Below are 27953 nucleotides of genomic sequence, written 5' to 3' on the forward strand. Positions count from 1 at the left end.
TTTCTGGCTCAGGTCACCCACCCTGGGATAACTCCACTGAGATCCCCAAGTTCTGATATTCTCTGCACCCTTCTTGCCCATGCACCTCACCAGCATTCATCAAACTCCTAGGAATCTGAAACACATAAGCCATTTCTGCATTTCCTGGAGTATGAAAGGCCGGCGTTGTGGCTCCCTGCTCACCTTGTTGCCATGCTGGTGAGGGCCCCGTGGTGCTGTCCCTTCAAGAAGCCACTGACGGAGCATGGTTACTGCTGAGACTTGATTGAAGCCTTAACGGTGACCATCTCAACCACAGCACAGCACTCAGGCAGCCTCTTTCATCAGAGTTATTCCCTCGGCAGCCTCTTCAGGAAAAGCAAGAGAAAGCTCCTCTCTTTCCCTGTTGTCTACAACTATTAAGGGAACATAGAAGTGCCCCTTTGCTTTTGCAGAGAACATTTGACTGCGGGAAGCTTGGAGGTAGGTGGAGCCGGGGCATGGGGACTTCATCTCTCTCAATCCTACGTTGCAGCTCATCCAGACAGGGAAAGGGGAAGCCATCCGCATCCGGTCCATCCTGCGCTCGCTGGTCCCCACCGAGGACCTGGTTGGGATCATCAGCATCCCCCTGAAGCTGCCCTCCCTTAACAAAGGTAAGAAAGCAGCTGCAGGCTGAGCCTGCAAGTCTCCCCGCAGGACCAGGGCTCTGCCCCCAGCACAGCATTCCCTGTGCTGTGGTCTGCGAGTTTTCCAGGGAAGAGGAGTTTCTTCCTTTAGGCTCCAGCTGGCTCCTCTCTGTGTCAAGACAATTGAACCTATAGTCTACAAAAAGAGAGCAACCCCACCATCCTCCTAACACTGTGACCCTCTGGAGAAGCAAAGGGTTAGAGTGGGACAGAGCAAAGGGTCGCTCTCTCAGCAGCCCCCCTCCCTCGCCTCGGCCCCCAGATAACTGAATGACTCACAGCGGAGAACCATACGAAGCTCTTCCCAAGATGCTACACGGGGCATTTGCCATCAGTCGCCTTTGCAATTGCTACATGGGGCATTTGAATCAGTCACTTTGCAAAACTTTCCCCAAAGTATTTTGTTCCTCTGAGCCTCTCCACCTGCTCTTCTGGCAGACGGAGGAATTGTAAAGACAGCATGCTTGGCTGCCACAGGGTTTCCCAAGACGAAGTTTCAGGCAACATTTTTGTGGGAAATAGTAAGAAGAAGTTGGGGAGCAAATAGGTTTTATTTTTATTTATTTTTTTTATTTTTTTAGTGGTACTGGGGTTCCTGGAAACCCATCTACCTCCGGGCTACACTCCCAGACCTATTTTATATTTTTTTTATTTGTAAACAGGGTCTCTTAAGCCAGAGCGGCTGACTTCAACCCAGTGCTATCCTCCTGCCTCTGCCTCCCAAGCACGGGGATTACAAGCGTGCGCCACCATGCCCGGCAGCAAATAGGTTTTAAAAATGCTATAAAACAGCCGGGTGTGGTGGCGCACACTTGTAATCACAGCATTTGGGAGGCTGAGACAGGAGGATCGTGGTTTGAAGCCAGCCTCAGCTACTTAGTGAGGTCCTTTGCAACTCAGTGAGACTCTGTTTCAAAATAAATAATTTAAAAAAATAGGGCTGGGGTGCCTCCTGGGTGTAGAATGCCCCTGGCTATCCCCAGTGCTGCAAAAAAAAAAAAGCTATAAAATATATCACACTTTTACTTGCGTATATAACTTTTATATGTACACATATAACCTCACGAAGCATAGAAAGATTACGATGCCTCTGAGAAAATTTATAAAATTAATGTTGCACTTGATATTTCCCAAATACTGGGGTGGTTTGTCGTGTGTGTGTGTGTGTGTGTGTGTGTGTGTGTGTGTGTGTGTGTGTTTAGCACAAAATACATGTTAAAATCCCAGTAAACACCAAGCATTGTGAGACATCATGTTGGCCTCAGCCAATCAGGCCCGGATCTCCCAGTGCTTAAGGAAGGTGAGGCAGGAGCCCCTTCCCCTCCCCGCCAAGGTCCCGTGCTGGTCCAAGGGCAGACGGAGCTCTAGGCTGGATGCCTGTTCTTTGCATCTCTCAGATGCCTCATGAGAACCCTACTACAATGCCTACTACAGCGTTGGCCTGTGCTGTGGCCATACTTGGTCATTTAGGCACTTTTTTCTATTTCTTTTGGTATAAACAAAACAGAGGAGGAAGTTTTTTGGGATTTTTGTTTGGTTGGTTGGTGGTGGTGGTGGTGGTGTGTGTGTGTGTGTGTGTGTGTGTGTGTGTGTGTGTTTTGGGGTTTTTTTTTGTTTTTTTGGTGGTACTGGGGGTGGAACCCAGAGGCTTTCTACCTCCGGGCTATACTCCCAGACCTATTTTATATTTTATTTGGAAGCAGGGTCTCACTAAGTTGCTGAGAGCCTCACTAAGTAGCTGAGGCTGGCTTCGAACCTGTGTGATCCTCCTGTCTCAGCCTCCCAAGTGCTGGGATTACAAGCATATGCCACCACACCCGGCAAGTAAGACTTTTTTAAATCCACTTTCAAAATCCTTTCTATTTTACAGTTCGACCAGCTTTTATTTTCTTTATGGGATTCCTTACTTCATCTTTGAACTTCTTTATAAAAATAAGATTAGAATTCATAGATGATCTAATCTAAGTATCACCTAAATCAGATAATGATTGCCCCAAACAGATAGATGTTCTTTTTGTGCTATTTATGATATAATGGCTACAGACATGGCATACTATTAAAATTTAATCTGCCCTCCTTACATTTTATTCCTCACTTTATTTTGTCTTCGGTTAACAAAGCAATAAGTCAAGGCCTGATTTTTAGCACTTTTGCCATTTCTGTGGTGTAAGTATTCCCACCATGGCCAGTTTCAAGCTTCCAGGTTGGTATCACTGAACCTAAGAGAATTAACATAGTGCACCGTCCAACATAGAGTCAATATAAACAACCTCAAGAGTATGGCTTATAGCAAAATAATTAGCAAATAAAGAGGTACCGTATTGTTACCTCTGGATAGCGTTTGCTTAATTATAAACTTTGGTTTTTAATAAACCACATGTTTAATAACTGGCTCACAGGATTCCTGGAATTTTAACAACTGGCTCTCTGGTTTGCCTTTCACCACTGTGGAGATAGAAGAAGGGAAATTACTTTTTCTGTCTTTCAGATGGGTCAATCAGTGAGCCCGACATGGCGGCCAACTTCTGCCCCGACCACAAGGCTCCCATGGTGCTATTCTTGGACCGTGTTTATGGCATTAAGGATCAGACTTTCCTGCTTCATTTGCTGGAGGTTGGATTTTTGCCTGACTTAAGAGCCTCTGCCTCTTTAGATACAGTAAGTTGCTAAAATAAGGAAAAAATATTTCCCTCGCTGTAAAGTTATTAATATTGGACTCAGAAGCAAATATTTTCACTGATTATATTTTCATAGTCTGCTTTAAAGGGTGAGAAAAACAGAGACACCCAAAAATAGAAGATCTTCATTTATTGGGCTAGAGGCTTAGATATAGGTAACTTTGACCTCAGATATTCAATCCATCTTACTCAGTTACAAAGATCCTCTACCTTGGCAGGGTTTCTTGTATGTTCTGCTCATTATAGAATGCTTGGTTTTTCAAAGGTTCCCAGACTTATTTGGCTTATTGCCCTCTCTTCAGAAAGAAAATTACACAATATTATCCCCTGGAAATATACCTTCTTTAAATGAATAAACAGAAAGGCACAGTGACAACTGTGTGTTCTTTTATATATTTATATTTTGCTCCAGCACCCACTCCGTGCTAGTAGCACCCCGTTTCTACTCCCACCTCTGCCGTAACCACTCCCACACATCACCAAAATCACCCTTGGGCGAGAACACGCTCTACTACTTCTTTGCTCTTTGCAGTCTGGAAACACTCTGCCCGCTTCCACCCCTAAGTGTCATGTGCTGACCACCGGAAAGGACGGGTTTAAAGCCAGAGGTGTGGCAAAGGCCAGTACAAGAGGCCAGGGGCAAATGTACATTTAGAAACCAAGGCTTAGGAAAGGTAACCCAGCATCCGCAGGCATCAAGACACGTGGCCCCAGGAACACGAGCAGAGGCGCCGGCTCCCTCGCCTCAGGACTGACCGAGAGGACAGACTGCACGCTCGTTCTGGGAGCCCCAGGTCCCAGAAAAAAATGACAAGCTAGGTCAGTTTAATTTGGAAATATATCCCGTCAGTTTAGGGTTGGTGTTAGTATGTTACAAAGTTTCTCAAGGGCTCCATCTGGTGTCCAGAAATAGAAGTGTGAGACTTATGCTGAATGGTCAGCCGCCAGTATTTTAACTGGGATGGATTCCATATTCAGATGGTTACCCAGAAATGGAAAGCAGCAGAATCCCCACCCTGTAGCTCCTGTAGTCTCCACAAAGGTGTTAGAGCATATAATTTTTGGATATTTAAGACACTACGTCTACCACTCTTTTGTTTTGAGCTTTTCTATAAGTTTCTCAATTTTAAAAATAATTTTTAAAACTTCCGTGACTTCCCCCAACGTTCCTGATCAGTGCATTTAATTTTTTTATAGACCAAATAAAAAGCAAGTGCTATTCCAGCATCTGGTGTTCAATCACATGCTTGTCCAAGCACCATCTGCAACAACAAGGTTTTACATTCAGCTCCTCACACACAGTCCACACATGCCCTTTGGGAAGCTTTTTAGCCACTGGAGTCAAAGCTCTGCCTTCCTCATTCTAACAGCTCGGTCCATGAAGGTGACAAATGTTAAGGACGAGCTCTTCTCCAGCATGATTACCAAAGCTCCTGGAAGACAAACTTCATCACTGATAGGAACACCCAGACATGTGTACAGTTCAGAGAAAACAGCTTTTCAAATTCGTGAGTCACAGAGAATGTGCTGCAGATAGAATGGCTGCTGCGATAATCACAGGGAATAATGATGATGTTTCATCTCTGTGGATCTCAAGGTCTCTTTTGTGGTTTTTTTGTTTGTTTTGGGTTTTTTTTTTTTCTTTTTTGGTGGTACTGGGGTTCCTGGAAGCCCTTCTACCTCCGGGCTACACTCCCAGACCTATTTTTACATTTTTATTTGGAAGCAGGGTCTCCTAAGCCAGCGCGCGTGGCTGGCTTCGAACCTGCGCGATCCTCCTTTCTCTGCCTCCCAAAAGCGGGGATTACAAGCGTGCGCCACCACGCCCGGCTTCAAGGTCTCTTTTGAATTCTGTAGTTTTCAAAGATGATAAGTTAATCATGATTTGGCTATATTTAGTGTCACTAAGTGAGTCTTCCTTGAATTTAACCTGTCTGTCTAAATGAAGAAAAGAGAGCGTTGTGATCAAGAATCATGCTGGAGTCGTAGAGAAGGCCCCGGGTCCTTTCCTTTTTACACTTTCTTCCATGCAAGGTTAGGTTCCCCTTGGTGATCAGGTTGTGAACAGCTCACAGTGCTTACAAACCAACTGATGTCAGACAGGAAACCCCTTCTCTTTCTAAAGCTGTCCCCAGACCAGGTGGACTTGAGTGGCTACTGAGCCTCTAGCAGCTTACTAATCTTCAGATCACAAAAGGATAGTGTGTGCATCCCCGTGAGGTAAGAAACAGAGCTAAAGCCAGAATAATAATGTGGTAGCCCAGCATCTGGGCTCACAAGTGTCAGGGGTGTTGGGTTCAGCTGTCTACCAGCTGATTTGATAAGGGTCTAAAGTTCTTTGAGAAAGACAGATGTTTATAGGGTCATTTGAAATCCAATCAGCTTTTGCTTTTTTTTTAATTTTAAATTAAAAAAAAAAAACTTCATTTAAAATACAAAAGAAAAGACAGTGTGCTCACTGGTAGAGAGCTGCTTTCTCTACTGCTAAGAATGGGACGTGTGTAAGGCCCCGGCATGCAGATGGAGTGCTGGGCTCTAAGAGGCTGACCAGCATCCTTCCCTTCTCCTAGGTGTCCCTCAGCACCACAGAGGCTGCGCTGGCGCTGAACAGGTATTTATGTTCTGCCGTACTGCCGCTCTTGACCAGATGCGCCCCTCTCTTTGCTGGGACAGAGCACTATACCTCGCTGATTGATTCCACGCTGCAGACAATATACAGGCTTTCCAAGGGGCGTTCCCTCACCAAAGCACAAAGGGACACCATAGAGGAGTGTTTGCTTGCCATCTGCAAGTAAGTACCCTTTCCTGTGTGTCTTACTTCTTTGTAGATACCCATGCTACTGCATTTAATTGTATAATATAAAAATTGATGCCATGGTCTAAGGAAGTTGCCAAGTCTTCACCTACACCACCCTCCCTCAGACATGTTTGGTACCTCTGTTGGCCACAGTCTTTGCCTTGGGGCTCACTTTGTGGGGAAGAGAGAAGACATGGCTTGGGTCTAGCCCATAGGGGTGATAGACCTGAATTGTTCAGATTATGAACTAATTGTTTAGTTCCCGAGATAGTGCAAAGAGCAGATCTTTTTCCACCTTTTAAAAGAGAGGAGTTTTACACAGAGACAAAAGTCTAAGTGCGAATCAAAGCAACTCACCTGTAGGTCTCCCGAGGCCTTGAGCCAAGAATCTCCAGTCATAATGAGGAATTAAGGACAATCACTGACCACTGTCGGTGGGCATCGGAGCCAACCAAGGACAAAGGGCTGTGACCCCAGAGCCTTAGAAGCACACATCCACTCTTGTTGGATCAAAGGAAGAAGAGCATGTCTATGGCAGGTCTCATGGGCTAGGACCGTAATCTGTTTTAAGCTGGTGATTTTCTTCCTCACCTGCATATTAGTATCACCCAGTAAACTACTAAATAAATATCCTAATGCCCGGGCCATACCCAGTCCCCCCAAACCCCAAATCACTTGGGATAGAATCCAGATTTCAGCTTTTAGAGCTTGCAAAGAGATTGTGTTCCAGAGCCTACGATTGAGAATCACTTCTTTACGTTTTCCCAGAGAAGATCAACTGGCTTCCCCTTTAGGAGCCAACCAGGTGTGGTTCTAATTCTTGTTGAATGCGTTGTTTTCCAATCATGTGAGAGAAGACTATGCATTAGGGGACCAGGGCTACCTAGAAGAAAAGCAACTCGTTGGTCCCTTTAGAACATCAACTAAAAGGCAATCTCAGCCATGAGATAGCATAATGCACCTAGAAGAGTCTATCCAGACAAAGTCCAGAACACTGGCAACATATTTGCTGGTGAGGACTTGCAGCCACTGGACTCCCTTTCATTGCTGATGGGAATACAAAATGGTGCAGCTTCTTTGGATTATGGTTTGGCAGCGTCTTAAAAGCCAAACATGCTCTTAACCACATAATCCAGTCATTTTATTTCTTGGTACTTACCCAAAGAGGTAGAAAACTTAGGACATACAAAACGCTGCATGTGGGTGTTTATAGCATTTTAGTCATACTTGCTCCAACTTGGAAGCTCTAAGGAGTCCATGAATAGGTGAATGGGTAAATAAGCTATAACTTATTTCACTCAATACTAAAAAGAAATGAGCTATTATTAAGGCTGAAAAGACATGAAGAAACCTTAAATACATCATACTAAACAAAATAAGGCAATGGGAAAATGCTACATTCCGTAAGATTCCAACTGTATGACATTCTGGGCTGGGGGGTGGGTGGGACAAAATGTACAGAAATGTAGTTATTGGGGGTTGTGGGAAGGAGAGATGACTAGCCTAAGCACAGAGCAGTGAAGATGCTGTGTGTGATACTATAGCGATAGACATGTGTCATTGTACATTTTTTCAAACTTATAGAATGTGCAACACCAAGAGTGAAGCCCAGTGTAAACTATGGGCAGTGTACTAGTTATGTGTTGATGTAGATTCATCAATGGTGGTAAACGTACAATCTTAGCCTGAGCGCGTGTTGAGTGTGTGTGCGTGTGTGCATGCCTGTGCGTGCCTGTGTGTGTGTGCACACACTCATATGCACTTTTCTCTGGAGAGAAAACATAGGTTCCACTGGAGCTTAATTGGCAACCTAAAAATAAAAAGCCAATCAATGTCACTTATTTCTCCTTCTGTGTCTTAGGATTTACACGTATTAAAAACCACAGCCATGAGTACTGTACTTTTTTATGGTAATAGGGATTAAACCCAGAGGCATTCTACCTCTGAGGTATACCCCTTTTTTATTTACTTTTGTGTGTGTGTCTTTTGTTTTGTTTTGTTTGTTTGTTGGGTTTTTTTTTTTTTTTTTTTTTGCTGTACTGGGGATGGGGATAGAACCCAGGGGCATTCTACCTCCAAGCTACACCCCTAGTTTTTGAAACAGGGTCTCACTGAGTTGTGAGGGTCCTTGCAAAGTAGCTGAGGCTGTCTATAAACCGCAGTCCTCCAGTCTCTGCCTCCCGAATGCCGAGATTGCAAGTGTGCACCACCATGCCCGGCTGAATGAATACTGTGCTTTGATAAAATTTCTTTAATTAATTGCCATGCTGGCCATTTGAAGAGTTGTTTGGGAAACAAAGCTTCCATCTAAAGAAATAATTCTAATAATGAGAATTGTTTAGACTAGGCTGTAACCTGCAGGGCTTCAAAGTTCACATCAGATCACACCAGTAGGTGGCCTCAGATTCCACCTTTGCAGCTGGTCAGCTCCGACTTCCTGCTTTGCAAAATTCAAAAGGATCACTGATCCCTAGAGACTGCTGTAAGATGAGCTGCACCCTTCTTCCTGTCATATTCTTTACTGGTAGTCACTAAATATATTTAGAACACTTTATCATGTAGGGATTGAAATTTAATCTTAGACCATAGCAATTCATTAGCATATGGAGGTCCCTTTTTCTGAATTTTAACTATACTCAGCTTTTAAAGTGTGTTCCCACCCACTATCATTTACCCAAGATCATGTGTTTAGGAGCTACTTGTTTTGCGGCTCAGCCCTAACATATGCTTACGGTTTGGTGCTTCTTTTCTTCTTTCTGTGTTCTTTCATTCTTTCCTTACTTGTTTTGTTCTTTTGCCCTGTCTTTTCATTTTCTCACTCTATACCACAGTCACTTGAGGCCCTCCATGTTACAGCAGCTCCTGCGACGTCTGGTGTTTGATGTGCCACAGCTCAACGAATACTGCAAAATGCCTCTGAAGGTAAATATCATTACTGCCCAGAGACGCAGCCGTGGCACAGGAAGTTTGCCTCATGTCACATGCTGTCTTTACAACGGGGGCGCAAGATGCACACTAAATGGGTTACACACCTTTAAGTTGGTGGTAGCTGACAGGATGCAGTCCACAAGATCAAACGTCTTCCTTGATTCCTTCCAGAATCAAAACTATAGACTTGTCATATTTACTAACTGCTCCGATTTTCTTTTGTTGCTTTCCACTGGCTACTTATTTTTAATCAGAGGTTGATAAAGGGGCTTGGATTTTATACTCTCCTGCCCTAATATTCATTCTCAAAAAAACTTTGAAAGCTTTGTGATTTTACATTCAAAGTAAAATATCCTATTATTTTGTGCTTTTTTTTTTTGTAGTACTGGGGATTGAATCCAGGGGTATTCTTTATTTTATTCTTTATTTTGAAACAGAATCTCACTAGGTTGTAGAGGGACTCACTAAGTAGCTGAAGCTGGCTGTGAACTTGGGGTCCTCCTGCCTCAGCCTCCTAAGTACTGGGATTACAAGCATGCACCACCACGCCCAGTTTGTGCTTCTTTTTTCTTTCTTTGTAACAGATGCTCTGTTTCTTTTATTTCCTACTTTTTATAGAACAGAGCAGAGAGCCCTCTTATTATTTGTAGGCCCACTCATGATTTTTTCATAAACTATTGGTATTTTATCATAGCACTGTGAAGAGCCGGGTCTGGGTGGTATCAGGATCCGCTGCCCACCCAGAAGGGCAGTCTTGACCTTTCACTCTGAGCCTCTATAATACTTGCATATCTGAAAGCGTCAGCAATGACCAAACACATCTGAGAATCCTGCCTTGAGATCCTATCAGAACCTTTCCTTCTTTTCAGAAATAGTTCAGACAAGAATTTAAGGGTGCATCTTATTGGGACCCCCAGGATTCCTAGAAACTTTGAGTTAAACTCCACCTCCATGCCAGGCAGAAAATGGTTTGTATGGCCTCAGATTTTAAAGGCTAATTCTTCTCTCTAGCCCTAGAAGTCCCAGTTCTAATTACCAAAAGTATTTTAGCTGAGAAACCGTGGTTGGCACGGTTTAACTCAGCCTTTCTTCTGCTACCAGCTGGATGCTGGCTCCTGAGAGGCAGTATTGATTTCAACCCAATAACCTCACTTTCATATTTCAGGCCAGCAGAGGTTTTTCTTAGAGGATTTGAATCCCACCTGCTGGCAAGGGACCCGTGCCCATCTTCCTCTGCCCCCGTTTTGGGCAGATGTGAAAGTGGTATAACATCACTAGGCCACCAGAGTTCTGGAGACAGGCAAGGAAGCCATGAGTGGGAATCAACATAGAGAAAAATCTTAGACCCACAACTCGCTGTCTACCATCTCCCCATATCAGTATCCCCTAGGATCTTCCAGAAAAATAAGCAAAGGTCTCAAGAAATCATTCCCACACCTGATGACTGAAAAAAGCACAAGCTGACTACTTTCAGCGGGCTACATTTTATCTTTTGAAGTAAAAACAGTTCCTCTCCATATTTCTAGTAACTCCCTGGGGCACATTAGAAGCCATGGGAATTAGTGAGGCAGATTCAGCTCAAGCTAGAGCTCATTAGGCAGGAGAGCAGACCCTGAAGGCCCTCTTTGTAGACAACCCAGCTATTTCAACTGTTGGTTCCATTCTCATGATTTCTGCATACTGTTTTCCCCCCACACATGTTTTTGATGCCTGTGGATTTGTGCTACCCCATCCCAATGGTGCAATCCTGTTCTGAACCTGCCAGCTTCTGACGAATCACTATGAGCAGTGCTGGAAGTATTACTGTCTGCCTTCAGGATGGGGGAGCTACGGGCTGGCTGTGGAAGAAGAGCTGCACCTCACAGAGAAGCTCTTCTGGGGGATTTTTGACTCTCTCTCTCATAAGGTAATGACAAAAAGAGAGGACCTCATTGACCCAGGCACATAGGAATAATGATAACCAACATCAGTGTAGCTTTACCATAGCTAGGGGTGGTGCTAAGTACATTATAAATATATTACATGAATTCTTACCCCAACTCTCCGGCATAGCATCTGCCAAAGTCCTCATTTTACAAGTGGACATATGTCTTAGCAGTTGAATAACTTTCCAGACTCACAAAGATAATACAAGAGAGAGGAATGACCAGAGTATTAGAAAAAGATTTCCTGGTTCCCATTTTGCTGACTTACCTTCCCATTCTTCTCCTCCTGGCTTCTGATAGCCGGCCTTCACCAGGCTCACACCAGAGGAAAAGTCCTGACATTTACCCTGATGTTGGACCATGGGGCGGTCAGGAGACTGGAAGCCATTCTGGGGAGCTGCCTCACAGACACTCTTTCTAGGAGGAGGTCTAGTGGGAACTAAGAGCCTCTCACCTCCAGGCCTCTGATGGCACTGGGGCTCTGACTCACAGTCCTTGCTCCACTTCCAGTGTATTTAGATTTGTGAGGTCACCAGCTTTAAAGGTAGAGAGTGAGTAGCTCTGGTTTTCTTAGAGCAGCCTGGACCTTTGGACAGCTTGCTCATCTACAAGTTAATTGTCTTCACTGCTAGTATGACATAAACAAGTCAAAAACTGTATATAAGTCCATGTTATTTCATAGGGATTCATTCCTGTGTGGATTCAGGAGAGAATTGATGGGACATTCAACCATCTGCTGATGATATTGACAAATTACCCATATCAGCTACTACAGAGCCTGACGAATCTAACTGGGCCCTGTCCAGTCTTATATTGGGATGGTTTCTATAACCATCCTTGACAGATAAGTTCATAGGCTTTTCTGGTCTACTGAGAACCATGTTACTCCTTAGATATTCTTGAAAGTATCTATTGGAAGATACTGACTTGGTGCCGGGCTTGGTGGCACAGCTTGTAATCCCATCATTGGAGAGGTGAAGACCAGAGGATCGCGGTTTGAGAACAGCCTCGGCTATTTAGCAAGGCCCTTTGCAACTCAGTGAGACCCTGTTTCAAAAAAAATAGGACTGGGGGTATAGCTCAGAGATAGAATGCCCCTGGGTTCCATCCCCAGTACCAAAAACATATATATACTGACTTGAACTTTTAAGTTTTTCCAACTTAGAGCCAGTGGTGACATGAGGGCTTTATAGATTGTCATTTCATCCTTCAAGGATGATGATGCTTATAAACTTTTCCAAGGATGGTTATAGAAATTGTCCAAGCCTAAGACTGGACAGGTCACAGTAAGCTTTGCCAGGCACCACAGTAGCCAACATTGGTCATATGTCCATGTCTAAGTGATTTATTCCTGTGAATCAGTTTCCACCATAAAGTGTTTCCACCATAAAGTGTTGAAGGGGTTACATTTTCCCTATTTTGGTGCACCTAGACAAACAGATGCATCTTATTTTTATTTTCAGCAGATAAGTAAATAATTTTCTCTGATGTTCATGGCTTTATTTTGCCTAAGGTGGTCTCTGGTTTTCCTTGCAGAAATATGACCCAGATCTTTTCCGAATGGCCCTGCCTTGTCTCAGTGCTATTGCTGGGGCCTTGCCACCAGATTATTTAGATACCAGAATCACAGCCACGTTGGAAAAGCAGGTCTCGGTGGATGCAGATGGCAACTTTGACCCCAAACCTATCAACACAATGAAGTGAGTCTGGTATCATCTCTAAGCTGGTCCTCTATTTTTTCTGGTAGTCAGTGTTTATCTTTCAGAATGTAGCAAGAAATGTAAGCTACTTCTCTTTCCCTCCTGACAACACCATGCATCGTTTTCTGTCACAAGGTTTAATCCTTCCATATCTGATTATGTGCCATATTATTTATATGCTGGGCTTTCTTAGAGGGTGGGATTGGCTTATTATAAGAGATAGATGTACCCATAACTAAATGCCACCTGAGGCATTGAGAGAATCACCCTGACAAATGATGCAATTAATTTATTAACGAGGTTTTTTGACAAATTCTTTGTTCCTTGTAAATTAGGCGTGTACAGTTGTAATAGAATCACACAACAAAACAACTCCATTAAATAACACTCAGCTGAGCTCTGGCAAGGTCTCTGGTGTGATGGCAGAACAGTTGGGGCCTCAGCTGAGAGTTTGGAGCAGTTCTTTGTCATGCCATAGGACAATACAACTTTGGAGTAGCCTTGTAGCCATGGCTTTTAATAGTTTTCAAATGAGAGCCTGAACCCTTCCTAGGAGCCATCAGCTTTGATAATACAAGTACCCATTCCATTAAATAGAGCCTTAAGCTGAGGGGATGATGGGAAAAATAATTGGTGCTAGGAAGAAGGGAAAAGTGTGATAAAACTTCATGCTAGGGCAGAAAAGAAGACAGGTTTTGTCTTTGGAGAGCTTTGCCCTATAAAAATACCAAAGGATGATAAAGTCAATGGTGTAATAATCTAAATGCATTTTAAACAAATTTTAAACAAAAGGCTTTATATGCTACCAATTACTTGTTAGTGATCATTTGTCCCATATTATTTTGAGAATTCTCATTCCTTCAAATATGTCTTTAACATCAATATGACTTATTGAGGAATGTGAGGAATGGGGACTGATTCTGACTAGCCTAAGAAGAAAAGGACGTTATTACTATGATACAGGGTCGTTATCAAAGCTTAGTGAAAAGCTTACTAGCCAGGCCTCAGCAAGGTCCATGAATTGCCTTGAAGAGATTTCTGCTGTTCCTCACTTGAGATTCCAGTTCCAAAGACTGTTTAATCACATGCCTGTCCTCGATGACAGTTCACCTAGCACCATGTGCAACACCAGAAGACTGTGAAACAAAAAGAAATCAATTTGCTGTTACCCAGAAAGGGGATGAGGGCTGCTGAGAAAGCAGGAACGACAGGTGTCTACTACAAAATACTAGCAATAAGGAGTCACTGAATCTGAAAAGGTAGATAGCCAGTATTTGTACGATCCTCTGGCTGTCGGTTTCTGCCATTCCCAGATCATAGCCATGGGATGACATGCCAATTTCTTTGGATGAAGTGATTATCACTGTCTGACCTAAGCCAGTCCAGCCCAGAAACCAAAGTGGCTCTTCAGGAGCCAGAAGAACCCAGAGTAACCAGAGTGGCCACCTCTACAGCCAGAGGCTTCTGCAGAGACACGCTGTGATTTGACATGGGGTGTGTCCATGACCTCATCTGCTCAGTAATGCCATTGTGTCTAGAATCAGTTCAAGTTTGCGCTTAGCTGGTTGATCAGATCCAGATTCTGACCACTGACTGCCAGTTGTGCCCATCTCTACCATGTCTGGCTAAAGAGCTTGGGGAGGCAACACATTTTTTTTCCCTTCATCCTACAGTTTTTCCCTGCCTGAAAAATTGGAATACATCGTCACCAAGTATGCCGAGCATTCACATGATAAATGGGCCTGTGACAAGGTAGGGATTATCATCCAATTGACAATTGTCAGAGAGAAAAAAAAAGCGGCCCAAGAACATTAAGGGGTCCAATCCTGGAAATCTGCCTGATTTGTCTAAGTGACAGGTTCGCCGTGCCAAGAGCATTCATTATTTCTGAGCAGCAATTTCCCAGGGTCGGTGGAGGTCGGAGAAATGGGTGGCGGCAGCTGCTGGCGCTGCTTTTGTATTTCTCAAGAAAATGATCCGTTCTGAAAGCACTAACTTTTCTCTTCACACTGCATTTCCTTGAGTTGGTGCTGAAGAACATGCTAGTGTTTGACACAAATGCTTAAGCGGGGTGGAGAGATTTTAGTTGATATTTTTCTTTGAATGAAGCAATGAAAAAGGGAAAATGCAGTTGAAAGCCTTCCTTACCTTGGCATTTTGCTAGGAAGCTGAATTTCTTCCAGGAAAGACACCCAAGCATCTTCCTGTAGTAGGCACCACCGGAACTTCCAGATACGCCCTTATTAATAAGCCTATCCATCTGGTGTTTAAAATTCTTCACCACATGAGGTCAGGCTGCTTAATAAGTTTAATTGCTATGTCAGCCCTTTAATGCTGGCAGGCAGAGAGGGAAGACTGTGCCAAAGAAATCCAGGGTTTCTGTAGGCAGCCAGTTAAGGATTGGTGCCATCGCTCAGCTGCAGCTTCCAGCTTGTGACAGTAGACTCATCTCCACAGCAGGCATCTCCATGCAGGATGCCACAGAGGGGCCACCGTGGGCCACCAGCTCAGCCTCTGCAGGGTCACCAAACTGTAGGATAGGCTAATGCTCACGATTCTAGAGCAGGGATTGGCAAACATTTTCTGTAAAGGGCCAAGTAATAAATAGTTGAGGCTTTGTGGGCTCATCTCCTTGGCAGCTACTAATTTCTGTTATGATAGCACAAAAGCAGCTAGAGACAAAACATAAACAAAAGAAGGGGCCTGTGTTCAAGAAATACTTAATTTACCAAAAAAAAAAAAAACACCCAAATGGTCAGCTGGATTTGGCCCAAGGGCCACAGTTTGCTGGCCCTTACTCTAAAGCCTCTGACTTTTCTAAGGATATTTTACATATGGCAATTTGACCAGCTCATGAATTAGGGAGAAGGAACATCTCTGTGGAGCCATAGTAATACACAATCCATCACTAAACCATGGGGTTTTTATTGCGTGGGTCTCTCTGGAATTGGTGGAGTTCTTTCTCTCCCCGGGGCCATGACTTCAATCCAAGCTGCCTTCATCTTTTGCTTAGACCACTGTGATAACCTCCCTACTGGGCGCCCTGCAGGTACTTTCTCTATCTGTTCTTCACATGGCAAACAAGTGGTCACCTCAGCACACACATTAGGTCGCATGCTACCACTGTACTCCTGCCCGGCCTCTTCTCCTTATTAAAATCCTTCAATAGATCCTAACCTTTCTTACCATAAAAGTCAAAACCCTTCATATGCCCTGGTATACACTGCTCCATCTGACCTCTAATGCCATCTTTTGCTTCATTTCTGCCTTCAGCCCCTGCCATCCAACCACATCCTTCCTCTCTTCTCCTGTCTCTCTTCTCTCTTCTCTCTTCTCTCTTCTTCTCTCTCATCTCTCCTCTCTTCTCTTTTTCTTTTCTTTCTCTATTCTCTCTCCTCTCTTCTCTCTTATTTCCCCTCTCTTCTTCTCTCTCATCTCTCCTCTCTTCTCTCTACTCTTTTCTCTCTTCTCTCTTCTCTCTCTCTCTGCCTGAAACCCTCCTCTGCCTGAGTCAGAAACATATGTACACACACCATTCACCAGCTCATCCTACAGATATAAATCCAAGCATTAATCCCTACCATGATACTTTCCTATATTTCTCAGATATAGGCCCTCCTAATACCTTATTTTTCCCTCATAGTATTTTATAGCATACATGTATATTCCATAGTGTTTTATAGCATACATGTATAGCAAATATACATGCATATGTGTATATATATATTTGCATTTAGAGCAGTTATATATTTACACATATGCTCCCGTTATCAGTCATTCCATTACTAGGGTGGTTATTCTCATTCTCTCTCTCTCTCTCTCTCTCTCTCTCTCTCTCTCTCTCACACACACACACACACACACACACACACACACACACAACACACACACACACACACACACACAGACACCAAACTACAAGCTTCATGAGTGCAAGGATACATGTTTGTTCACAATGGCCAGGAGAGCACTGATTCCCTAACAAAGAAAGAATATTTCCCCTGCCCTCATGAAACTCTTCTTATCGGAGAAACAAAGTAAACCAGCCACAGCAGGACAGGTTGTCAAGGGCCATGGTGGGCAGCAGGGCAGTTAGGACACATGACGCCCAAGCCTGGCACTGGGGATCCAGGGACACCTCCGGAGGTGGTGAAGAAAGAGTGGAAGTTGTTCCTCAAGGGTATGGGGTGCACTGCGGCCTTGCTGGGTGAGCAGGTGCAGATCCAGAGAAGCAAAAGAGAGTTGGGTGGCTTTAGAGAATGGTATAGTTGGGACATCAGGTAGGGCAGGGGAAGAAGCTGAGAGTTGAGTCTGGAGAGGTAAACAGAATCAGTTTTACAGGCATAGGGGTCACATAAGGGTTTAGGTTTCCCATGACAGTGGCTGGCAGTCAGAAAATAATAATGCAGTCAAGCCTATCACAGTAGTGCAGAAAATGAGCCCCTGGAGAGATAGCGAGGCTGGGGCAGGGAGACTGCTTAGGAAGCTCTTGCGGTAATGGTGTGAGCACTGATGGGTAATCTGAGCCAAAATACTGACAAGGGAGCTAGAGAGAGGCAAGAGGCAGCAGATAAGTAGAAGGCAGAGTGGGGAGTGCACACCAGTAGCACCAGTCAAGGCTCTCCTGCAGCTGGCTTGGAAAGTGAGTGCAAGCCAGGGCCATTCCCTGAGATATGGGAAACCCAAGAGGAGGAGCCCTTTAGAGAAGAGACCACCAGCTCTCCAGGTGAGAGGCAGCTGTAGAACAGCCCAGCAGAGCTTCAGTGGGCTCAGAAATCAGAAGAGCGCTCTGGTCTGGAAATAGCGATTTGACGTTAGCAATGGTAAGTGAGTGCAGGCCTAGAGTAGGTCTCCCTCCCCACAATGGAGATGTCTCTTGAGAAGGGACAGAAACTAGGGAAACATACACATTTAGCAAGTGGGCAGAGGCAAAGACTGAGGAGCAGCTGCTGGGGTCTCCAGGCTGTTAGAGAAATAAGGGAATCCCACTTATCAGTGCTATGACAGGAGGCATCTGACCAGTATTTGTCCAATGACTTAACGCCTCTAAGCTTCCCTGACTGGAGGGAGCTCGGGCCGCTGTGATTTTGTTCTGGGTTGGCAGGCAAGGGTTCAACCAAACAGCCCACTCTGTGCAGCGGGCAGCACTCCAGCAGCACAGGCCCATTAGCCCTGCCTCCCACTCTCGCTGTCAGTGACACACTGGCCTGGCACATTGTGCTCAGGGTATTTTGAAACGTCCTTCTGTTTCTAAGTGAGCCTGAAACACAAGCAATAAAGTGGAGTGGACACCAGCAAAATGAGAAAGAATAAAGGAGCAGAGTGCAGGGTTCAGGGCGCAGAGAGACTGATGGCCTTGGAGGATCAAGTAGACATCTTTTGAGAGGATTTTCTGAGCTCTGTCATGATCCATTATTCCAGTTGTGAAAATAGGAGGAGGGCCTTGGGTCACAGAGGGTGTGTGTGCCGAGGGTGTTTGAACTGAGAACATTTCTACAGAGTCAAAGTGGATGGAAATATGGAATCTCCCTGGATGAGAATGTGAAGACCCACCCGCTCATAAGGCCTTTCAAGACATTAACAGAGAAGGTAAGAAAGGGGCCTTTAGTGACCCTGTGGCCATGCAGTGGCCTTCCTGGGGAATTGTTTCTGATGCTCAGCGGAGCTCAGGACGCCTTCACACTGACACTCCTTAAGAGACTTTCAAGGATTTAGTAAACTACTCCCAGCTTGCCAGTGGGCAGCAGCCCCAGGACCAGTTTGCAAGAGCTCAGCCTCACAGTCTGTTCTTTGTCTCAGAGAACACACTGGTGAAAGAAGCACTGCTCCACCCAGATGGGGCTGAAATGCATCTCTAGTTTTCCTGGAACTGAACAAAGAAAGGGTCGTTGCAGATTCTTGAGGGGAATAGGGAGAAGGGGCAGTGAATTGCTGGAGAAAATTTGGACAGAAGTAATGTCCAGTACATGGAAGACACAACAAACAGAAAGTCCCCATGAAAATGTGTGTGAGAGTGTGTGTGTGTGTGTGTGTGTGCGCGCGCGCGCGCGCGCGCACGTGCATGTCTGGCTGGCTGGCTGGCTGGCGGGCTGGCTGGCTGGCGGGCTATCTGTCTGTCTGTATATATTACTGGGGATTGAACAACCCAGGGCCATTCTACCTCTGAGCTATATCCCCAGACTGCTTTAACTTTTTTTAAATTTTTTGAAAAAGGGTCTCACTAGGTTGCTGGAAATATCACTAAGTTGCTGAGGTTGGCCTCAAACCTGTGATCCTCCTGTCTAAGCCTCCGACATACTGGGATTATAACCACCACATCTGGCTTCCTGCTTTTTTCCTCTTCCGCCTCCTCCTCCTCCTTCTCCTCCTCCTTTTGGTACTGGGAGTCGAACCCATAGGCATTTTAACTCTGAGCTATACCCTAGCCCTTTTATTTATTTTATTGTTGTTTTGAAACAAGTTCTCTCTAGATTCCTGAGCATCTCACTAAGTTGCTGAGGCTCGTCTTAAACCTGCAATTCTCCTGTCTCAGCCTTTCAAGTACTTGGATTACAAACATGCACCACTATGCCTGGTTCCTGCTTTTTTTTTTTTTAAATTAAGAAGTTTGATTCAGCCAGGTGTGGTGGTGCACACTTGTAATCCCAGCATTTGGGAGGCTGAGATGGGAAGGCTGCAGTTTGAGGACAGCCTTAGCTACTACTTAAGCCCTTTTTAACTTCAGTGAGACCCTGTTTTAAATAAAGAATAAAAAATAGGGCTGGGGGTATAGCTCAGAGGTAGAATGCTCCTGGGCTCCATCCCCAGCAGAAAAAAAGAAGAAGTTTGATTCATCTCAATTCTGAATTTGTCTTGCAGTTAGTAAGAATTCTTTTCAAGCTTTATATCTCGTGTGCTACATAAAGGACAGCATGTGTATCTCTGTTTGAATATTGACTGAAATAGTGCATAGTCAAAAGAGAAATCTTAGAAACTCTGTTTCCAAGCTCAAAGGAAAGCTTCGTGCAGATGCATTTTGACAATGTCCCTTCTTAAACATCTGCTAAAACATGAGGAGTCACCCTCCTGCTCTTGCTCCTCTTTATCTACAGAATGTAGTTAATGTCATAAAATAATGTAGTACATTCCCTCTGAAGGCAAAAGACTGTAGGCCTAGGGTCTTACACACAAAAACAGTGGAAGAGCTGATTGTGCATTTCAGGTGAGATGCTGTAGGTGATATTTCGACCTTGTGAGAGAAAGCCAGAGCTAGTCTGGCTCTTCTCTCTACTGTCAATCCAGATCCCATAGGGATGCAGGCCAGCCAGAATGCCAGAGTGTGTTTTGCAAAACTCTCTTGTGCAAATTTTATTCTAGGAGAAGGAAATTTATCGCTGGCCAGCCAGAGAGTCCCTGAAAACCATGCTGGCTGTGGGCTGGACTGTGGAGAGGACCAAAGAGGGAGAAGCTCTTGTTCAACAACGGGAAAATGAGAAACTTCGAAGTGTGCCCCAGACCAACCAGGTACAGCAGGCATACCCAGAAGCCAATGTTGGGCCAGTAGGTCCCCCAGAGAATCTAGGAAAGCTCTCCCTGGGGCGCCATGGTGGGACCACCTAAGACGAACAGTGAGGATTTGTGGGGGCAGGATCCTGGCAGCTGAGGTTGGAGATGCTGGTAGAAATAAGGAGAATGGCAAACCCAGCGATTCTCCCCTTGCTTTCCTAGGGCAACAGCTACAGTCCTGCTCCCCTGGACCTCTCAAATGTGGTGCTCTCCAGAGAGCTGCAGGTCAGTGCGGAATCTTGCAGAACAACGTAACTTGCTTTCTAAAACCCTTTAAGTGCAGGGGCATGTTACCTTCCAAAGAGTTAAAGGCGGAAAGTGGGGGAGGAGAGGCAGGGTTCCTAGAATGAGACATCAAGACTGAAGAGGGCCACACTGTGCAGAGGTCATGGAGAAAGTCTCAGTGGGACTAACTGATTATCCAAGAAGGGAGGAGGTTGCACACTTCTTCCAAGAATACCACAATGGGTGATGACTCAGTGAAAGGAAGAACAACCAGCAAATTCCTGTGTCAAAACCCCCAAATAAAGCAGTGCAGAGAAAACGCGTGAAACTTGACATCCACATAGAGGTGCTTGCCTGATCCTTGTCAGCCCCAAACCATAAGGGCACTCTGCACTGTCCCACAGAGGTGCGTTCAGTTTCCTCAAGATGGCACCGAAAAGCAGTTGTTGCAGAACCCAGAGATACAAAACGGAGAGGATGAAACTAAGAGTCCTGAGGTGCTTTCTTCTGTTCCTCGCTTCCTGCACACCTCGGTAGCTGTGACCTGCCCCCACCTGGGCTATTGCCCCCTCTAAGAGGCCATTAGACCAACCCCTTGGACCTTAGAAAAGTTTCTTTCCAAAGTGCATCCTTTATTCTAGGTCACTGCTACATGAGCCTCATAAAAACTTGTACCATTTAAGAAATCTTACTTGTGGCAGTCCCCACCAAGCTGTGATTGTTTTGAGTTTAAGCTAAAGGCACTCAGGGATTCCAGACTTTGCTTGACCTCTCTGCTCCCAACTCCATCTCAAGCCAGAATATGATAAGGAGCTCCTGTGATAAAGGCAGAGCTGCCAGCATGCAGTGTCAGTGGAAATGTGTCCTTTTCCTGAATGTATTAAACTGCTAGGATAATAAATTACAAGGGAAGGACAGAATTAGAAATTGTGTTCCAAGTGTATGGGAAGACATAAAGCTAATGAGGTACATAAGCACAAACTAATTAATGATGGGAGACCGTCCCTGGTGTGCTGTTAGCATTTGGGGGCGTTCTGATCCCGAGGCTGCCAGAAATAGCCTGGCAGATATGAAACTGTTTCTCTTGCTTGCTTTCTCTTTAACTCACACCCCCTTGGTGGGACACAGGGGATGGTGGAGGTGGTGGCTGAGAACTATCACAATATTTGGGCCAAGAAGAAGAAGTCAGAGCTGGAGAGCAAAGGTGAGCCTGGTACCCAGCATTCCTCGAAAGAGATGGGGGTGGGGTACATGATCTCCCAGAAGTGCACAGTAAAAGACAGATATGCTGTCGTCTCTCATCCACTGGCTTCAGGTGGTGGCAGTCACCCTCTTTTGGTACCCTACGACACCTTGACTGCCAAGGAAAAGTTCAGGGATCGGGAGAAGGCACAGGACCTGTTTAAATTCCTCCAAGTGAATGGCATTGTAGTTTCTAGGTAAGTCACCTTCCACGTGAAATTAGTGGGGTGGAGGCTGGAGGTGGTGGTTGAAGTTGTCTTTCTTCCAGGTAGTTAATTACCCACCTCCATAACCCATCAGAATTATGAGAGCAATTGACTCTTGAAAGGAGTTTTAGTGAATTCATGTATTCATTCGGTAAATACTATGCTACAGGCCAAGGCCTTTTCTTTATATAATGTTCTAACAATTGGAGTTAAAACTCACACATAATACACACTCAAAGCTTTGGAATTTGAGCGTCTTTAAAAAGCAATTAAAATTTGAGGTATATGCAAAGCAATAGAAGTGTAGTATGCTGGTGAGTTTTAAAATGTTCTCCCCTATCTTTCACAAACATCACCCATGCCTAATTCAAATACTATGCTTAAAAATTTTGCATTTGGAACCGGGTAGTAACAGAACTTGGGAGGCTATGATAGGAAGATCACAGGTTCAAGACCAGCCTCAGCAAATTAGTAAAACCCTGTTTCAAAATAAAAAATAAAACAGGGCTGGGGTATAGCTTGAAGGTAGAAAGCCTCTGAGTTCAATCCCCAATACCAAAGGAAGAAAGGAAGGGAGTGAAGGAATTCCAGTTGGAGGTCTTTGCAAAATATGCAACTTAGTTTACATAGAATCAATCATCCTCTTTTATAAATATATTTATATATTTTATTAAATTGTATGGTAACAGCAAACATAACTGACAAAAATAGTCTTTAAGCAAGGGAATTGATTCCTCGAAAGGTACAATTCCACTGGGAGACTGATTACATCCTGATTTTCCTCAAACATTTTGTCTCAAACATATGTAAGTCAGAATTATCAGGATGAATGTTTTATATGAGGCTAGTCTTGGCTTCATAACCCTTAAAGATAGAATCTGTTTTCTTATTGGTCAGATGTTGGTAGTGGGCTTTGCTAGGTTGTATTATGTTTGCTGATTCTTTTGCATAAAAGAAAAACAAGTTAACGTTCCCACTCTGATAGAGCCATCTCTCCTAAAATAAGTGTTTGCCAAGCAAGCTACTATTTCTCCTTTTAATTTCCGACAACATTTTTGCCACTGAATGTCAAAACACAAAATAATAAAAATCTATACAAATATTCCTATTGTATCTCATATGAAAAATTTCAAGGCTTATTTGCCAGATTGCAGAGCAGGAAAGGTCAGACAGCAGGAGACCGCCTCCAGAGAAGCATTCGAGAAAGACTCCCATCGTCATTTTAATCCCATTCTTAACACCAAGATAAATGGGCACTGTGATTTGCTGATAAATAACTTGCTCGCAAAATAAAAACTTTCTCTTTAACCTAACTAAAAAGGAAGTCAAAGAAATAGGGGAATAAAGAAGAAAGATAATTGAGTTCAACAAACATGTCCCGAGTAGTTATTTACCATGGACCAGGCCCTATCGGAAGCACTCAGATGATCAGAGAGGCCCATATGGCCAAAGACAACTCCTAGGCTTTCCCTCCCCAGCCTCAGACCTCTCTTCCTTTAGCCTCCCCATCACCCAATGACAACTCATTCCTCAGTTGGTCAAGCCAAAAACTTTGGCTCTTGTCTTTTTCTCCCAAAGCCATCCAATCCTTCAGAAAATCCTGATGGTTCTACCTTAAAAATATCCCCAGGACCTGACTACTGCTTCTCCCTTTCATGCCATCCACCACCATTGCTGAGATTTGCTACCAGCGCCCCCACCACAATGGTCAGCTGTAAATATAGCAATTAGAATGATTCTGTTGTAACAGAAGTCATATCGGGTCACTACTCTTAAGAATTCCCAGTAGCTTTCCATCTTAGAGCAAAAGCAAATTCTAAAGAGAACCTGCAGGACCCTCTACTGTCCACCCCACTCCCTTCTGACCGCCTGCCCACGCTGCCATAGTCCTTCAACCTAGGTTGGATGTTCTACCATATTCCATATTCCTTCTACCTAGCATGTTTGCTCCTGCCTAGGACCTTCGCAGCATCTGCTCCCTGTGCCTGGAAAGCTCTTTCCTAAGATGTCCCTCTGGCTCATCTCAAGCCTTTACTCCAACGTCAGTTTCCTAGAGAGACTGCCCCTTACTACCCTGTCTAACACCACAGTCTGCAGGCCCTCACTCCACCACCCCACTCCTGGGCCTTCCCAGGATCGCCTTTTTACTTTTTTTAAAAATTATTTTATTGGTGCACTGTAGTCATACATCTTAATGGGGTACAAGATGGTAGAGGCATACATGCACACATCACTCATTTAGCCCTTCTCCAGTTCCCACTCCATTCCCTCTCCCTTCCTCCTCCTCATGTTTGGCTTACTGATTGACTTTGATGTTTGTGAATATGCATCATGTACATTAGGGAATTTCCCTCTTCCTGCTCTCCTTTTTCTTTTTTTCCCCACATAACTCATTTATTTCTATCATTTCATGTAATTTATATTTTACTATGTCATTTTTTTTACAGTGAGCATGTAAGTGCCACAAAGGCAGAGATTTTTGTTTTCTTCTCTGATTTATCTCTAATATTTGTTGTATGGATGATAAAGGTCCTCCTGAGAAATTTCTACAGAACATTTTTAGTACAGGTATTCATGCTCCTGGAGCCAAGCTTCCTGTGCAAGGGAAAACCAGCCAGAAGATCCATTAACATGGGAGATTAGCTTCAATCCGGGTGGGAAGGTCAATGCCCCAAGGTCACTTGGCTATCTCTGTTACTCCCTGGGTTCACCCATTTCCGACCTAGAGGTATGAAGGATATGGAGCTAGATGCCTCCTCCATGGAAAAGAGGTTCGCCTACAAGTTTTTGAAGAAGATCCTGAAATATGTTGATTCTGCTCAAGAGTTTATTGCCCACTTGGGTAAGTATCACTTTGAAATATAAGAAAAGAATTTGATAATTTTTTTAATCAAGGAATGATCCTTCTTTATACTTTTATGGGTTCATTATAGTCTTGCATAATAAACTTCATAGTGATAGTGACATATATGCACATAGCACTTGGTGGCCTTTCCTCGGGGCCTCCCTCCTCTTTCCCTTCCCTATATAAAGATGTTGTAGTTGGCATTGGAATTCTCACATATGTACATATGTCAGAGGAAATACTTCCTTTGTTAATTCTTCCTCTCACTTCCCCCTCCGTTTTCTAAAGTCCCTCTGGTATCCTGATTACTCCCTACTGTAACTACTCTGATTCCTTTAGACATGTGACTGGGGAAAAGAACAGTAGCTGAAATTTCCCCCCAACTTAAAATCACTTAGTCCTTGGTTTCCTTACTGGTTTGAGTGACACTTTCTTATATATACAATTCATCTTACTGACTTTCCTGTCATTTCCCTTTGTGGCTATGAACCTATGACTTGACTTCTTGGGAGCTGCTTCCTCCCCAATAGAGAAAGGGGTAGTGAAACAGCCAAGAGCACTGCCACGAGAAATAACAACCAGCGCAGGCGTTCAGGACTCTGTGAAGTGTATGATAGTTCATGAAATCAGATGGGTACTTATGGCCTCGACAAAACCTACACAGCTTCTAAAGTGTTGTGATGTGATGTTTTGTTTCATTTCGTTTCATTCTGTTTCAACGCTGCCCAACTTTGTGTTACCTGTGGGGTGTTTTGCAGAAGCCATTGTCAGCAGTGGGAAAACAGAAAAGTCTCCCCATGACCAGGAGATCAAATTCTTTGCCAAAGTAAGTGATTCTCTGTATTTAACGAAACTGCCTTCTTAAGATCTCTGCTCTTAAACTGATCCACTGAAGCTGTCTAAAACTCCAGTGGCTTCTGTGAGACAAACATGGATTTTTCTCTGTTGCAGAGAAGAGCCAGGGTGGGTGGGAGATCCAAGGAAGAAGGCAGCCTGGATGGCTCCACACCATCACCCAGGGACCCAGGGTCACCTTTCCTTGTTTCCCCACCACCTCCAGGGGTGCAGTGCACGTCAGAATGGTCCAAACAGGCTCACCTATACCACATCTGTGGAAAAGGGAAGAGTAGAAGGGAGGACACCGGCTGCTTTTCTAAAGTTCTATCCCAATGGCTGAAACTAAATCATTTTAGTTTATCTAGCTGCAGTGGGTAGTGCATTCTCTAGCCAGCTCAAATACTGGCAGCTCTGTGGCTAAAAAGAAGGGGAATATGCATTTAGGTACCAGTGAGCAGTTTCTTCCATACCTGCTCAGAGAACCGTAAGTATGTCAAGCCTTGAGTGGCCATGCTCTGAGACGCAGCGCCAGGTGTCTAAGGCTGGCGGTGGTAGGCCATGCCTCAGTGTGCCTGTGAAAACCAGCTCCAAGAAGCCACTGTGCCCAAAGAACCCTCCTGTAGATGCTGCCTTGGGGCCTTCTGCACAGAGAGCAGCCCTCTCCTTTCACATTGCCTCTGAGGCACAGATGAAGAAAATGTGGTGGAAACTGGGATCTAAAAAGTAGAGTGTCCTGGAAATTCTAGGATCAGTGATAAATGGCCTTTTGCTCACTGAGAATGGTGTGTGTGTGTGTGTATGTGTGTGTTGCTGGGGTTTTCATTCAGGGGCATTCTACATCTGAGCCACATCCCCAGCCCTATTTTTTTTTTTAACTTTGAAACAAGGTCTCTCTAGGTTGCTGAGACTGTCCTCAAACCCATGATCCTCACTGGGTTACAGGTGTGTGCCACCATGCCTGGTAAAATGAACTTCTTAAAGGAAACCAACAGAGGGCTTCCTAACAACTGATAAATGCTGGGTTTTCCAGGTTCTTCTCCCACTGGTTGACCAGTACTTTACCAATCATCGCCTCTACTTCCTGTCATCTCCTCTGAAGCCCCTTAGCAGCAGTGGGTATGCCTCCCATAAGGAGAAAGAAATGGTAGCCAGGTGAGTCTATAAGACAAAGAAAAGGCCATTAGGTTCATCACCTAACAAAATACCTGAGGTAATTCACACATAAAAGGCTTGTTTAGCTCACAGTTCTGGAGTTCCCAGTCCAAGATGGGTGGGCTCAGTGCTTTGAGGCTCTGCTGGGGCTCTGGGATGGCAATGGTGAGGAGCACATAGTGGAGAAAACTGCTCAGCTCACAGTCAGAAAGCAAAATAGGAAGAGGAAAGGGCCGACACTCTTCCTCAAGGACACACCCCATGGGCCTAAGGGCCTCCCGCTAGGCCCCGCCTCTTAAAGGTCCATGGTTTCGCAGTTGTGCCACCCTGGAGACAAATCCTGTCATGTGTGGTCCTCTGGCAGACACTTATCCAAACAAGAGCGGTCCTGATGCTGATGTGGTTCATTTAAGACACCGGTTGCCTGGAGACTAAGCAGCGAGTCTTTCAGAGAAATGAAGCACAGCCTGATGATTGGTAGCTCAGCAATTGCTTATCATCTTGATCTTGAAATAAATGACATTCGTACCTCTCTGCATAATTTTAGCAACTAAGTGCACTATTGGGGATATTAGTGGGGCTTGGGACAGATTTACATACTCAGGTCAACCTCTGTCCTGAAATGACATGCAGAAGCAGAAGCTTGGGGAAAGTGAACACCCAGCATTGAGAAGAAACAGGTGAACACTGCTTTCGATACCACTCTTACTCAGTTTACAAGATTAACATTACACAATAAAAAAGAATCTGATTTTTTAATTCTGGTGTGAATGATCAGAATTTGACATCTAGAGCAACAGTCCAATTTAAATTTGTAATAGGAAACAAATATTTTCTTCAAAAACATCAGCCTCCTTACCCACTCCACTATGCATAACTTGTGGAAACCTTAACAGAGTTGAGAACAGAGAAGATGCTTCATGATCAGGCTAAGAGGCAGACTCCACCATGCCTTCAGTTCTGTCTGTGTGTCATCAATAGAAGACAAACTTATGGGTTAAACATCTCAACAACAAAGAGTTAAGGATTTTAATGAAAGTCTTTGAACTCCTTCCCTAGCATCTATTAACAGTGAACAGCAAACAAATGTTCTTTATAGGGGCTCAGCCATTAAATATCACCATCTTTGGGAGCATATGCAACTTTGGGATTTAGCTAACATTTATTATTTATTAAACACTCGGCATGACTAAGCACTGAGCTTG

General features: G+C 44.4%; 1 protein-coding gene across 2 annotated transcripts in view; it reads left to right on the top strand.

Moving 5' to 3' along the window:
* RYR3 (ryanodine receptor 3) overlaps nucleotides 1–27953 on the top strand; it is a gene marked incomplete at both ends in the record, with an annotated part of 530337 nt that overhangs the window by 403019 nt on the left and 99365 nt on the right. For both annotated transcript variants that reach the window (XM_080708162.1, XM_080708163.1), the window contains 15 exons: nucleotides 515–635; nucleotides 3157–3326; nucleotides 5917–6137; nucleotides 8975–9065; nucleotides 10837–10977; nucleotides 12533–12696; nucleotides 14370–14448; nucleotides 18196–18285; nucleotides 20053–20199; nucleotides 20404–20466; nucleotides 21595–21670; nucleotides 21782–21905; nucleotides 24641–24756; nucleotides 25518–25585; nucleotides 26627–26748. In XM_080708162.1, the coding sequence (XP_080564288.1) occupies nucleotides 515–635; nucleotides 3157–3326; nucleotides 5917–6137; nucleotides 8975–9065; nucleotides 10837–10977; nucleotides 12533–12696; nucleotides 14370–14448; nucleotides 18196–18285; nucleotides 20053–20199; nucleotides 20404–20466; nucleotides 21595–21670; nucleotides 21782–21905; nucleotides 24641–24756; nucleotides 25518–25585; nucleotides 26627–26748 (1793 nt within the window). The remainder of the gene's footprint in view (nucleotides 1–514; nucleotides 636–3156; nucleotides 3327–5916; nucleotides 6138–8974; nucleotides 9066–10836; nucleotides 10978–12532; nucleotides 12697–14369; nucleotides 14449–18195; nucleotides 18286–20052; nucleotides 20200–20403; nucleotides 20467–21594; nucleotides 21671–21781; nucleotides 21906–24640; nucleotides 24757–25517; nucleotides 25586–26626; nucleotides 26749–27953) is intronic.

This window comes from Muscardinus avellanarius (assembly GCF_963383645.1).
Source record: "Muscardinus avellanarius genome assembly, chromosome: 12".
Lineage (NCBI taxonomy): Eukaryota > Metazoa > Chordata > Mammalia > Rodentia > Gliridae > Muscardinus > Muscardinus avellanarius.